This window comes from Hylaeus anthracinus, unplaced genomic scaffold, assembly GCF_026225885.1.
Source record: "Hylaeus anthracinus isolate JK02 unplaced genomic scaffold, UHH_iyHylAnth1.0_haploid 12002, whole genome shotgun sequence".
Lineage (NCBI taxonomy): Eukaryota > Metazoa > Arthropoda > Insecta > Hymenoptera > Colletidae > Hylaeus > Hylaeus anthracinus.
This window is the reverse complement of record NW_026534349.1, coordinates 253,143-267,881: the sequence shown is the minus strand read 5'-3', so window position 1 is coordinate 267,881 and position 14,739 is coordinate 253,143. Positions and strand designations below refer to the sequence as shown.

General features: G+C 39.5%; 1 protein-coding gene across 1 annotated transcript in view; it reads right to left on the bottom strand.

Annotated features, from left to right (window-relative positions):
• Positions 1-12,236, bottom strand: part of LOC128892199 (uncharacterized) — a 31,767-nt gene extending 19,531 nt beyond the window's left edge. Inside the window, exon 1 of the mRNA XM_054152429.1 lies at positions 11,764-12,236. Coding sequence (XP_054008404.1) covers positions 11,764-11,830 — 67 coding nt within the window. The 5' untranslated portion in view covers positions 11,831-12,236. The remainder of the gene's footprint in view (positions 1-11,763) is intronic.
• Positions 12,237-14,739: the final 2,503 nt, after the last annotated feature.

The window sequence follows — 14,739 nt, the reverse complement described above, 5'->3', positions numbered from 1 at the left end:
GGCTGACGAAAGACGCGTGCGTCTGGGAACCTATACGCGCGATCCAGACGCGATAACATGCTCGCGAACGCGTGGCGGTGCATACTCGACACGCTTCCCTGAATAAGACTGCTTTTTTAATCCTTACAAATGCGCTGCTCGTAGAACTGGAAGCCTCCAGGGCCTACGCGTATCTCCTACACTGGCAACGAGAAACCTTTCTATGTAGTTGGAAGGACGCTTGTCACTTGTCGGATTTTTCATAAAGATCATGAAATTTAACCCATTCGCTGCCAACTACGAGATGTCTCGTAACTCAAATTGAATGCAATTATTCAAGGGGTGTGTTTATAGCCTTTCGAGTCACGAATAATTGCACAAGAAAATCGTAAATTTTCTTTTTCAAATAACAATTTAAAATTTAGATTACACATTTGTATTAAATAAATTTTATGATGTTAATAACAGATAATAATAATATAAGAATAATAAAAGAGAGAAGAAGAGAACATAATAAAAGAGAATGCTGAAGGAAGGGAGGTATTTATAAAATACGTCGAATGAACATTTATTTCCTACGTTCCTTATCGTTCAAGAAAGCCAAGATACTGGCACCTGAAACGTCACGCCAATTGCGATCCCCTAACCGGTTGCTCCTCCCCAACGTTTCCTTTCATTTCGAAAATTACAGAGAGCAACAAGAATTTTGTTATTTTAACTTACGCGATTAAGATTGCCTGCTGCGCTCGCGTCATGGCACTTCCTCTCAGACGCGTAATTATTACGTTCGTTAGCATTAATTCTTCATGAATCCTGCGTTTCACCGGGTACTTGTGCTTAACGTGATCTCCGTGAATATATCTCCTATCAATTTATTAATGTTTCCCCGATTGTAACGGCGCGGCGCGGCGCGACCGCGTACGCTCGGCGTGTGCTCGTTTGCGTGGAACGATCCAGCTCCGTTGTCGTGGAAACGGGAAACGGCTCGGGGACGTTCAATTTCGAATGAGAGAATCCGTTTGCACGTGAAACCTTGAAACTCTTCTTATCTTTCAAGGACTCACAAACTCTAATTTCACATTCGAATATCACTTTTCAAGCCGTTCCTTTCAAAATATGCTTTTTCTATTGAAAATTCTTATTTTCTTATATAGGTACGTATTTGTTTCAAATAATATATATTGTATATTCCAAATATTACTAAAATCAAATACTTGAAATATTCTAAAACACGTCCTCGATATAAACCATTTTAGCCTCGTATCCTTTCTCAGCACCGAACATTATCCTTTCAAATATTATGTACATAATTATAAGATATTATTCGTCATATGCATACTCCTATTATTCATAAAAACTACAAAACTGAATATTTTACCCTCACATATGTATTCTAAGCATCGATACTAATTACTCGAACAAATTACCTTTTTTAACCTTACACAATTATGTTAACGAACTCGTGTGATTTCTGTTTTTTTTTTTTTTTTTTTTTTATTATTTAACCTATTGTATTCTAATAAAGTTCCCTCGCCCATTCTCCATCTACACGAAGGATTCTTATTTTCATTTACTTGAGAACTATCAAGCAGAAAAAGCAACTCATTCTCATTAGAATACTTATACTTATACTTGTTAATCGCTTTCATAACTCTGACGAGTTAATTGGCCGTTCAAAAGCTACGATCGGATCGATTTTTCGTGGCTGCCGTTCCTCAATGGAAACGCCATCTTCGATAATAAATTATGAATGACTGGCGACTTTCGAGAATCACGTCGACGAATCCGCGAGAACGATCGATGAGGATGCGTGATCACAGCGGGTCTCAATGGCTAGACAAGCGTGTAACTTTTCCTCACAGAAATCATTCTCAGAGTTAATCACGCGCCTCTTTATTGTTGTACTATTTTTCCCCATTACCCATAATATTACGTGTTTGTCTTCTTTTTCTGCGTAATAGCATCCGTACGATCGCCTTGTGTTTAATTTAAGTTAAATTACAAGTTAGGGATATAATTCAGTGATTAAAGTAATCCAGGAAGTTTGGTTTAAATGCATATTACAGGTTTAAACATTTCAATAAATGTGAAAATGAAGCATGGGAAAATAATACTGGAAGGGTAAGAAAGAGGTACTACAAATTTACGGACCTTAAATAAAAAGGGTAAGAGTAATATCGCTCATACACTTTGCTCTCATTTCTAACACAGCAAATAAAGCTGTACAAACAAACACAAGAAAAAAAAAAAAGTGAAACTTATCGAACAAAATGGCTACAACAATGAAAAAAAAAATCCACACCATCGTAATCCTATGGGCCAGTCGATGACGGGTAGAAAAAGTGTTGCGACTTGTTGAGCTGATTACACGCCGTTTCGCCAAGATTGCTACTTTGTAGGCAACGCGAGACCGGCTTGAAATTACGTCCCAGATGCGTAGATCCGGTAGATGGAGATCCTCCGAGACCAACTATGTAGCGAGTACGACTAACGTGCTTCACTTTTATAACCCTTAGACAAGAGGAAGGGAATCAAGGTACGAATATGGAGAAATTATCAAAGATTGTACAGGATATGTCTTGCAATTTATAACTGGTCGGTAATACCGGATAGGTGGTCGCGATACCTCTTGTCAAAACATTCGAGATCCACCACTATCACCTATCACCGATCACCTGCTGCCTTATTAAGAAATTTTAGAGAGCTGTTCGTGGAACTCGTGCGTTAACTTCAAATAAGGAAAGAACACTATCGTCGAGGGTTCGCAAAACAGTGAATCATCGATGAGACCAGTACGCCTTCGTTCAAAGAAAAGTCAGCGTGTTCTTTACGTGTCAATCGACGCGCACGGGTCTCGGACGGCTTCGCGAGAAGATATTCACAGCCTAAAACGGAGGCGCGGTACCGGTGGGCGATTTTTACGGCGAGCCTCGCCATTCGAGAAGCTTATACGGCATCATTCGAGGGACGATCGTCCAACGCGAGGAATTCGCCCGTGGGTGCTGCTGTCTGTTCTTCGTCTCCACACGCACAGGCACGCGCGTGCCCACGCATTCATGGTGACACGCGTGCACCGCGCGAGTGGTTCGACCGGTATCCGCCATATTTGGCTGCGGGAACAGTCTGCGTGAACTACAGAGACGCAGAAATCCCCAAGGAGAAGAGGTCACCGCCAACTATCGCTGCGACGGTGATAGTGCATGAACTTGAGCATGCTTCTCTAGGGAAAAGGTTCGAGTCTAGATTTTGTTGGGGATAACACGTAAAAGACCTTACAATACCATGCAATAGGAAACTCTAACAAGATATAACAACTTACGTATAATAGGAATAGCCAACAATAAAAAGCTATCACAACTGGAAAAGCTCCACATTTTTTAGAAAGAAGGGTGTGCTAAGGTTCATAATTTCTAGTTAGATTTTTCAATTATACCCTTTCTAGTCATTTTTACTACATTATTCTATCCCGAAATTTAAATTCAATTTTATATCCATGGTCCATGGTTCGAGAGAGCTACTCGTCGGTATTTGAATTTCTAACGGCGGGTATTTATTGGAAAAGCGTTCCACGACGAAGGACGTTTACGAGGGAATAACGTATGCAACACGGTGGTTAAGGAAACGACGAAGAATAGACGGCACGTTTCTTCCTCAGACGTATCACCATTCACGCGAGGTAGATGGAAAAAGTTCCGTGTCAAAGATCACGATCCTTTGCCGATCGTTCTCTTCGACGAACGGTGTAATAACTGTACAATTTTTCTCCTAATGCTACTATCGTTTGCTAGAGCAATTTTCTTAAATCAACTTGCCAGACAAAATGACGCGGACAAATTTCACCGTACTCAAAGTTGATTAACTCTTCTAAACTATGAATTTCCATAGACATCCGCAGTCTAATTATAAACTACATATTATAATTTTCAAAAATTGTTCAAGTGAATGTTATTGATTTTTATCAAGAGTTATCTAAATAGAACCTTCCACTTGAAAAAGCATAGGAGACTCCCTCTGAAAGTCATCCCAAGAAATTTTATTACTGTACTTATTCGGTACACCCAATATACATGCTATTATTTTAAAATCGAGCATCCATAATCATTTTCTTACACGTGTTCGAGTACACTCGAGTGCTACACAGGTTTACCACAAAGGTTAAGGGTTAAACCGGATTGCCATTTTTCACGGTATCGATTTTTATTGAGAAGAGGATAAGAGGATGAAAGAGACGGGGAAAAAAGCGCAAAGGAGAGTTGTCTCGTTTCCTTTCGGCGGCCGAATCGAATCGAATCGAATCGAATCGAATCGAATCGAAGCTATTAGCCGCGAAGAAACGATCGGTTGATCGATCGGCAGATAACTGGGCCTTCTAAGGAGATCGGAGATCGAGTTACCGATCTTGGAAATCCTGGCTCGATTCGTTTTCAAGACCTCCTAGCCTGGGGAAGGTCGTTTCGATTTCAGCTTCGATCGGCAACAGGATCGTTGGAGCTTTCTGAGCGCAGCTTCGTCGATCGCGGATGCTTTTTTATTCGCATACTTCGGGAGCTCGGAATTGTCTTCCATCGGTTAGGCTTCGTAACTCGTCATCACTCTTCCCTTTTACTTGAGCACGGTCGGTTACAACTACCGAGGACAATACGTACTTAAGTACACTATTATATTTTTGAAATCAGAGAGTAAAGTTAATTTGTCGATACAACTAGCTTTAACCATATATTAATGAATATCGTTAAACATTGTAAGAAAAGCACAATTAATAATTAATCAAGTACGACAATTCAAGTTGCAAATTGATTTGCTTGATAGTTCTAGTGTGTTAATCCTTAGTGGACCAAATTTATAACGCATTGATTGCGAATATTATAATTCTCTATTCTATGGTTGGCTGTCAAAGTTATTTTGAAAATGATCCACTACAATGACTCAAGTGTAGAAATACTTCTTCACTTATATATAGATGATTGTTATGATTTCTGTATTATTTATATTTATGATATATGCCCGAACTGATTTTGTAATTTTGAATTTAAGAGGGTTCAAGCCATGGGCCGATTTGCTAAAAACCGGAGTGCCAGTCGTTTTGGCTTTTTCTTTCTGCAGTTCTAGATGGGGACGTCCAACATCCGTGCAGATTGGCAACCGGTTTTCCTATGGCTTCCCCTACCCAATTCCTCACTCCCACTCTCACCCCCACCGATTCCCATTCCAGCATCTCGCATTCTCTGCGTCCTTCTCGTCCAGGGCCGCCACGTTATCCTGTTTTCACCCTTTCCTCTCCTTATTCTCCCCACAAATGAAATTCTCATCCAGATACAAATTTCAAGTAATACATGTAACATAACGGACATTTATCATTCGTTACTTGTTGGATAAAAATTTTCATTTAAATTAGACAAGTGTAAATTATTTTTCAGAAGAAATAGAAAGATACGACTTTTGGCCCAGATAGGACTTTTACCAAAAATTTTGAGGGTGACCTCTTTTTACCCCTTTGATATGAATCGTCTGAAAATTGAGAATTTCAATGAAATTTGGAAGAATGCTATATTTAAATAAAACTGATCATAATTAAATTGTTTAGTAAATAATAGACTGTCCTAGTGGCAGTTTAATGAAACGAACGTAGCACAAATTACTATGTGCTCGTTTTATTACTCAACCATAGATTCATTAGTACCTATATTAATTTGGATACCATATGCACAACGTATCTGGATAAATATTTCATTAATGACAATAACACTTAAAAAAATGTACAGTAATAGTATGTAACTATATAGAAGATGACCTTGCAGCTAACGAGAAAAGGAAACACAAAAATGGCATCGCCTTGGAGGGCCTCCTGAACCGTATCATCTACGATAAAAAGAATCCGATCGGCACGTTACCAATAATACAAGTTAACAGTGTAATGATAGGGATAATAATAAGGAACAATTTGCGCGGTTCGTCCTGCATTAAAATTGCAGAGGCAGGTCGAGGCAGTCAAGGTACGGTTAATTTCATACTTGGGTGTAATTCCTTGAAATTATTAAAGCATCATCTTGGAGCCAAGTGGAATCAAGCCGTGTAAATAAATTAATTGTAAATTCTTTCGAGTATTTTAATAGAAATATACAGAAACTAGTATTTCACTAGGAATATCATCCAATAGTAATTGGCGGAATGAAAACTATTTTCTTTCTTAATATTAGATGAATCAATTAAACTCGGACTCGTGTGCCACGTCACCGATTGTTTTCGAGCCTTCGGTTTGCAGAATACAGCTACGACACTGTCGACACCCACGCTTGATTCACTTTTCCGCGAATGCTTATTTTGCATACAAGGCGACCGCTCGATCGCGAGGCGCTGCCTTGCAATTAAATGCCCAGCGGCCTCCGGTGTGTCTCTTGGATCGCTATTTGCGACAAACTTTCTTGCTACTTTGCTTCGGAGACTCCTTTCTATTCCTCGAGTTTCGATTTTTATCGAGAGAGAACAAAGTCGCACAAATTTTCTTATTCGATTCGAAAACTAGTCTTCGTTTACGTTTGATTCGTAAATTCTCTTTGTGAATGATGGTGTAGGAATAATCGTCAATGTATTATTTAAACAAATTATATCTGGAAGCTACGTGAATCGATACTCTAGAAACACGGAGATAGTACCTATCAAACTAAAATGATGGAACCTTACTTCCTTCGAATGTTAAGAGCCAAAAGTGTGAAAAGTTACTCCAAGTAGTGCAAAATACATAGTTGGTGGCTAATGGACATGTTTCTCAACGTCCAGAGCAGGTCTTCGATATCGCGAGTGTCTCCCGGATGACTTCCACCCTTTAATTGCCATGACTTATCGAGGCTGCACAGATGGACGACCGTTGTTCCAGCCGCCAATAGGCACGCGAATCCGTTACACTTTTTGCATAACGCACTGCACGCTCGCAGCTGGACACGTTCGAGCAATCGTAAATCGTCCACGAGTCTACTAGCCCCCTAAACGATAACGAGTTAATAACGCGCGAAAACGGTGGACGCGTCACGCGAGCTCCTCGACACTTGTTCGCCATTTTTAATCGCAGCAAATCCATCCAACGAGATTTCAGGACTCTCTGCATGTCGTTCGTTCTGCTCCACTTATCCCTAGACGAGCGCTTACGGTCTCACCTAGTTGGTATCGAAATCGTTCTCATTTTTAAGAATAAGTATCATCCAAGTGTTTACGTTTACAATTAGATGCGCTAAGATAGAATTTTTATTTGGTTAAATCAGTTGAATCCATCGATTGTTTTATTAATTACTGATAGGATTTAGGGATTTTAGATCGAATACAATATTATACACGTCGATCGTTACGTTAAGGCAGAATTTTCATTTGGATCTTGAGATATTAAATTAAACAAAATTATTATATCTTTTTAAATAAATTCTAAAAGGACCTACGAGAATCGACTAATCAATTAAAAAGATACATCATGATTAAAATTTAATGAAAACGATTCAACTGTCGCAAGAAAAAAAATGCGTTAAATTGAATTCAGAAAATAGCAATTTAATTGTACCCTAGCAAAGTGGAGTTTGAGAAACACTGTGGCTAGATCACAATATCATCTCAATTATTCCATCACATTTTTCCAATTATCGTTACGTTGAAACGCCAACGAGGAAGGAATGATTGCTTCCGCGCAATGCGAACAAATAAATTCACCCAATGATAAGCTTGACGGCATAAACGAATAAGATTAGAGATTAACGGTCTACGTGCCAACTTTTAATTCTATATAACGCTTCGGTTGGCTGGGTCAGAACAAACTAGGGTATTTTTGAAATTCTAGTATTTGAAATACAGTTTTCGAAATATTATTTCAAATAACATATTATTACACATTAACATATTACTTAATAATTATTTACGATATGCTATTTCGAGGATTAATTCTTTCGTATAATTGGAAATTTAAAAAATCGAGAAATAATTCATTAATTGAAGTAGTTATTATTTCAAGCAAATTGATATTATATCTTCTATTTTGATATGTTAATATTATGCGGATTATTTCTTTCCTTAAATTGGAAATAAAAGAAAGAAATAATTCGATAATTGAAACAGTTATTATTTTAAATGCATTAATATTACATTTATTTTCAAACAACTGTACCGAAGATAACAGTCCAAAATAAATCATTTCAAACGGTTGTATCTTACTTTAATTTCAATGAAAATTTGCCCAGGTCTAGTTTAGAGCCAGCCACCGAATAAACAAACACCTAAAGTTATTCCGAACCACGTTGAAGCGTGGTCTGCAGTCCCATGGCTACGTCACTGGTACTCTACGACCCTTGGTACTCTCGTTATTCCTCATTCCTCGCCACGTGTTTCAACCGATCGCGAAACGCACGGAATACCGTCTCCGCGAGTTGGTTTTCGCTTTCCCGCGAGATTCCTCGCGTTTCCAAGCCGAGCTTTCGTCTTCTTCTCGCGAGAGGGAGACGGCCGATATCTCGAAACCGCGCCGATAACTATGTATTTCATCTCGCCAAGAACCAACGCGGGCATGGCCAATTTATTTTAATCGAACAACTCGATTTATTCCGTGATTGAATGCGTTTCTTTGCGTTACGCTCGATCTCCGCTTTTTCATTTCCGATGGCGCGCGGCGCGGCGCGGCGCGGCGCGGCGAAACGTTCACCAGTATATCGAATCGAAACAGCTTCCTACTCTCTTGGTTCTGTGTACTTTGTATTTTTATCGAGGGATCTCTAAACTTACAGGGGAAAATAACACCTACTACTAGAGGTCTCTCTTTCAAATGATCGACTCTTTGGATACAGAAGCAACAAGATAACTGCAACTATCGACTGAAATCAGTCGACAGATGCCTATTATTAATATGAAACACAACATCTGCGAGTTTCAGATCTCTCTATAACTCGGATCAATTTTGTCGTTTATGGATGAAATTTTACTTAGGTGGTTGTTTTGTTGCGGTGGAAAGTATAAATCGTCTCAATTAAATGATAGACTCGATGTTTCCAAATAAATGTTTCATTATAAATCTGTACGTAAATAAACATTGCACGTGTATATCTTTATAACGAACAATTTATTTGAAAACATCAGACCTGTCATTTTATTTAGACTTTACTGAATAGAGATAGAGGGTAAGAATATTTATGGCACTGATTGTATGTATATGTACGTTTATTTTTATATAAAAATTTCCGTTACTTACGATTACAAAATACATTTTAGAATGAAATTATATTCCATACTAAAGCGAGACGCATATTTGAATGTTAAAATTGATTTACAGAGAAAATCATTTATATTGATATCAAGTGTCACAGCCAGAAAATGTTGCTTACTGTTTCCAAAGTAGACGGTAAATATTCGTGAAAATTCGAAAGAAAAGATGTGTAGAGATGAAAACTCCTCAAACGATTTCTCCAGACATCGATAAGGAGGAATTTGGGGCGCGACTCTGAGCGTGAAAAAGTCACTTTCCACATCACCTTCCCTTTCTTTTCGCGACAGAAAGAAACCACGAGTCGAGCATACTCGCGGGTCGCTTCAATTATGTCCATTACAAGGCCTAACAGAGATAATGAATTTCGCCGACATGGCGGACGAGAATTTGCGGCGCAACAGAGAAGCGAGGAAGAATAATCGATCGTGGTCGATCGAGCCCCATTAAGCTTACGCCGAGGAATTAACTCGAAGAAGAGAATCACTGCGAGGAAGCAATCAAGAACAATATGTCTTCCGTTCGATTTCGCAAAAACACGACGTTGCGCTGGATCAAAGAACGCCGAGATCTATCCTTTCTGTTTGAGAATGTCGTTGGTTTCTTCATGTATTCGCGATCCGTTCGTGATGAATCCTACTGCAATTAAGGGGAACATTGGCGCAATTTATAACAATCTCTGCGGGGTTCGAGACAAAATGGAATTCGGAGGCCTGATATAAGGGCACAGGGTGAGATAAAATGGAATTTCGGGGCCCCATCTAAACGCACATAAAGCGCTAGGGTAAATCAAAATTTCTTCCTTCTTTCTATACCCATTCGCAACAAATGTTTAGACTAAATAAAAGTACATAAAGTTTATCCATGTACGTTTATCCAGTTTATTCATGGAACGCTTAGTTTTGAAAATAAAAATTGAAATATTAGAATTTCGTTGCAACAATTGAATTTCAGGAGAATGATCCAAGTTTTGAATTTTTATTTTTGAAAGTGAGCGTCCTATGAATAAACTATAAATACAAAAAAGTTTCGTCTTATCATCCCCTATGAGGTGATATATCTTTAAAATTCAGACCTGTACGCCTCGTCGAGTTTCCAGCAAAAATTGTCCCGTAGCCAAAAGGTTAATTCTGGGTCTATTCTACACAATAATACCCCACTGGAAGGGGATAAAGTCGAACGTTCTCTTTTACTTTCATCACCAGGTATACGACCTACCCACGACCGAAGTTTGTTGTTTGGGATAAAGGATCACGCAATAAGAGTCGAATAGTGAAATGTACAGGGGATCGTGTGATTCATCGAGTATTATTATGATTCGCGATGTTATGGTCCGCGCGAAAGTCGCACGAATCCAGAGGCTTTTGTTATTCAAATGTTTACGTAATGCTTCCTAGGAGTAATCGTTTGCGAAATTGCGTACGCAACGCGAAGATTTGTTCCACATACGATATGTATTCTTAGTGTCTTCAATGCTGGTATTCTCAGGCTATTCAAATTATGCGTTTCTGCGAGAACAGACTAATTGCAGGGCAACGGTAAATTTAATGCGACACGCGCAAAATTAATTCCAACTCCGTTAGGCAACGTTACGTTTCAAGTTCAGATAAAGAAAGTCGTAGACCATTTTTGGTGGTCTATATCGATTCTTTGAGACCTCTGAGAATTTATTTGAAATCCTCGGAGTGTGAATAATGTGTGAAAAAGGATCACTGTACCGACAAATTTTGACAACACGTTCGAGGGTTTTCAAGAGATTTAAAGATACTCTTTCAAGCAATATTCCACTTTTTCTGTAACGAGTGGTAATAAGTCGTCATACGTTCATTTTATTCGACATTTGTTACATCGATATAATTGTTCCCGTCTGTATTGCAAAGGATGCGCAGATTCGAAAGCATCGAGTATCGGAGAGATCGAGTATCGCAATGGACTAGTGAACGTATGTCTGTCGACCTTGAGTCCTCCCGACAACCACGTGACACGTCGAGATTCTCGAAACTCATGACACGTTTTCTTTTCACCGTCTAGTCCATTATTTGGTTTCAATTATAAAAACATTTTTAGTAAACTGATTTGTTGCTGGTACCTTTATCTAATCGTTAAAAAGAACACGTCAAGTATCTCACAGTTGTGCTCTAATATTGTACATGCTCCAAAATTAAAGATTCTTTTTTCTTAGACATATGTATATATCGAACAATTTTGTAGTAAATGCACAGAAATATAAGTTCGATGATATCGTATCAACCTAAATTTCAATTTTCCCAATAATTCCAACTTGTAAACCATTGACTATACGAACAAATTATATTTCACCTTTTCTATACAACATTAAACTTTTTTTATTTTTGCAGTAACTCTAATATTTCACGAGATATAGTATACGAAAGTCTGATTATCTACAGTCCCAGACACCAACGGCCGAGACATTCTTGACTCGTTTACAAACAATCGGCTCGATAAAAATGTAACCACAACGTGTCATGAATTTCAATCCAAAGCGGTTATACAATTACCCGCTTCAATGATTAACAAATCCTCGAATCGCTCACCGTTTGCTCGCGCCGCTCCGACGACAAATATCCAGCAGAGGGCCAGTCTCCAGAATCCAGTCTCCATGATCCACAATGGTCGATCGTGCACTCGAGGGTTGAAATCGAGAAGAAGGAAGGTGAAAAGGGATGAGAGAAAAAGAGAAGGGGGAAGGGAGAAAGAAGGAAAAAGGAAAAAGGAAAAGGAACGGAGTATTTCGGCTCTAACCGCAGAAAAGTTTCATTTAGTCGGATTGCCAGGACTCCGAGGACGAGTTTTACTCAACGTCCTTGCGAGTCCACCTTGCTACGATCCGAATTCGACACGTCGCGCGACACACAAAAGGAACGCGAAGGAACGAATCGCGAAATGCACGCGAACCAGCCGGAGATGTTAGCCGTGCGAGGACGCGAAAGACACTGACGGGCCCCAACGACTGGCGGGAGAATTCGACCTATACACAGATGCGCCGCGCACCTAACCTATTGGGCCCGACGTCGACGCGGAACGGGGCAATATCTTATTAACTGCGGCGCACGTGAGCATCTGACTCCTGATATCCCCACCCTTCGTAAGTAGAGGGGGATTTCTGAAAATTCTGCCACTGAAAATATTTTCTTACATTTAGGGTTTCTCAGAAGGAGCGTTGGAATTTACGGTGTTGACAAAGTAGAATGTTTACTTTTCTACTAGAGCCGTACGAGTACACAGATTCACGGGGGACTGGTACTGGAGCGTGAGTCACTGCCCAAAGTAGACTATGTAAATGCGTGTGTCCACTGTCCAGCTTCCGAGAACTGGTCGTCCTGTGTACCGTGTTAAATCTTCCTCTGGAAATCTTCCAGCGAATCACTTTTCAATTCAGTTTACTGCTGTATTCTCCTGTCGAGAAGCACGAGGAAAGCGTAATTTAGAAGACAATGGTGCGAGTTATAAGGAAATCACAACTACACAGAATCAGAATGTGAATGAGTATCTTCAGGGTTGAGGTATACAATTTTATGGGATTTTCTAGTGTTAATGATAGGATGCTTTGCTCAAGTAGATGTAGGAGTGATTTTATATTGATTTGTGATAATAATTATTGTTACTATTCCTGAAAATTAAGTAGTGTACAGTTGTAGTCGGAACATTCAGAGCAAAAATTTCATCTGAATTGGAAAAAAGTAACAGTATTATAAAAAAAACCACAAACATGGAGAATTTTATTCGAAGAATATATAGAATTTTGTATTAAGAAGAATATTTTGCAGTCATATACGAAACCCAAGTTGGAATAAATAATTGGAAGTCAGCAAGCAAGTTGATCGGCGATTACTCCATAAGTGAAGAGGTCCATGATTTATGGGAGGATGGCGATCGATCGATAATTATTGCGTTCCTTAGGAAGTCGCGGCGGTGTAGTCGGGTCAACGAAACCGAGGGTTCGTTCGCGAGCAAAAAAATGAAGGAAGGAGCGCGCATAAATTTCTTCCACGTCGAACAGCCATGGCTACAGACACCAGCCATGGAGGAGGGTGCAACAGTATAGCATAAATAGTGGACTCGAGTACATTTAACAAATAAGATTTATTTTAACCCTTAAATGCCCTAAGTTTCAAATTTGATACCGGACTTTTAAATCGAATTCTTCTACACTTGCAATTGGTTTGTTTTTAATATTTGTCTGTATATCGTTTAAGAAAAGTTAACAAAATAAACGTCAGCTGTAAAAATTGTTAAAATAATAAATACATTGATATTTTTAAAAATTTAATGTTGAAAATCAGGCTTTAAAAGGTTAGCAAATCTATACGATAGACCAAGTAATGTACTCAGAAACAGTAAAGCCATAGATGTGTTCATTTGGCAAACAACACGTCTAACAAAGCAAGTGTAACTATTCGCAATAATTGTGCATAAATTGTGAAAGCATAAATTTACCAAAGGAAGAGATTCGGTGGTATTCTGTAAGTCACTAACGTATTCGCTAAGCAAACCACTTCCCTAATAAATGAATTGTAACAAAAATAATTTTGGTCGATATAGTAAAGTTGAGATTTAGGGGGATAAGATTAGTAGTGACGTCCCTGCTCGAGGCCTTATGGTTCGATCGAGGCCCAGACAAACGGATGTCTGCCTCTGGTAGACAGCCACGGACGCAATGGTCTTCGTGGACGCTCGTGAACGGTCGTGTGCGTTCGTAAAGCAACTCCAGGACTCCGTAGGTGGTGAAAGTGTCCAAGGATTTCGTAACGAACCACCGATACCGATTACGTTTGCGACGAGAAATCATTCGGTTTCGTAACGACCGCCGGCGCTTCGGTCCAAAGCTAATTGGACTCCATCCTCGGCGACTACCTCGCAAATATTCGATAATTAAAGCGATCGCACGAAAGAGAATTTCCGGTTACGTGTTATCGCGGATCCATGCCTATCTCGCGCATAAATCTCGAGTAATCCTTAACGACTGGCAGTCTCGGCAGCGGGATGGATCGCGGTCGCAATCTGAGGATCACTGGATCCACCATTATTCCATTCGTTTGTTAATTCTCATTATTTCTCATTTGCTATATTCTCTGTCACCAATTGTCTCCAACTAACGAACGAAGGACGTATTAGAAGAAGGAGCAACTACCCGAACCTGTGGATTTTCTTACAAATATGCACCTTTTTTGAAACACCAGGATTCTTTGCAGTACTCCGTGTGTTCCTTTACTTTCCTTTTCCTCTGTTCCCATGGCAGCGGCTTACCTGTTAAATAAATAAATGGAAACAGAAGCAAAACGCCCTTCGCGATTCGTGCGAGAGGAGGCTCGAAGGGTCGATTGTTTTTTCCGTTCGCGTCGAGGTTGATAACGATCGCGCACGCCATGCGTTTACTGATTCAATGTCCCGTTAAGCGTCGACGAAACAAGCTCGTTGCGGAGATGGGCAACATTCTTATTCGGATACAAATTTCGGATGTCGAATAAAAAATGAACGATATTCCATACGTTGCTTGCTCGATAAAAATT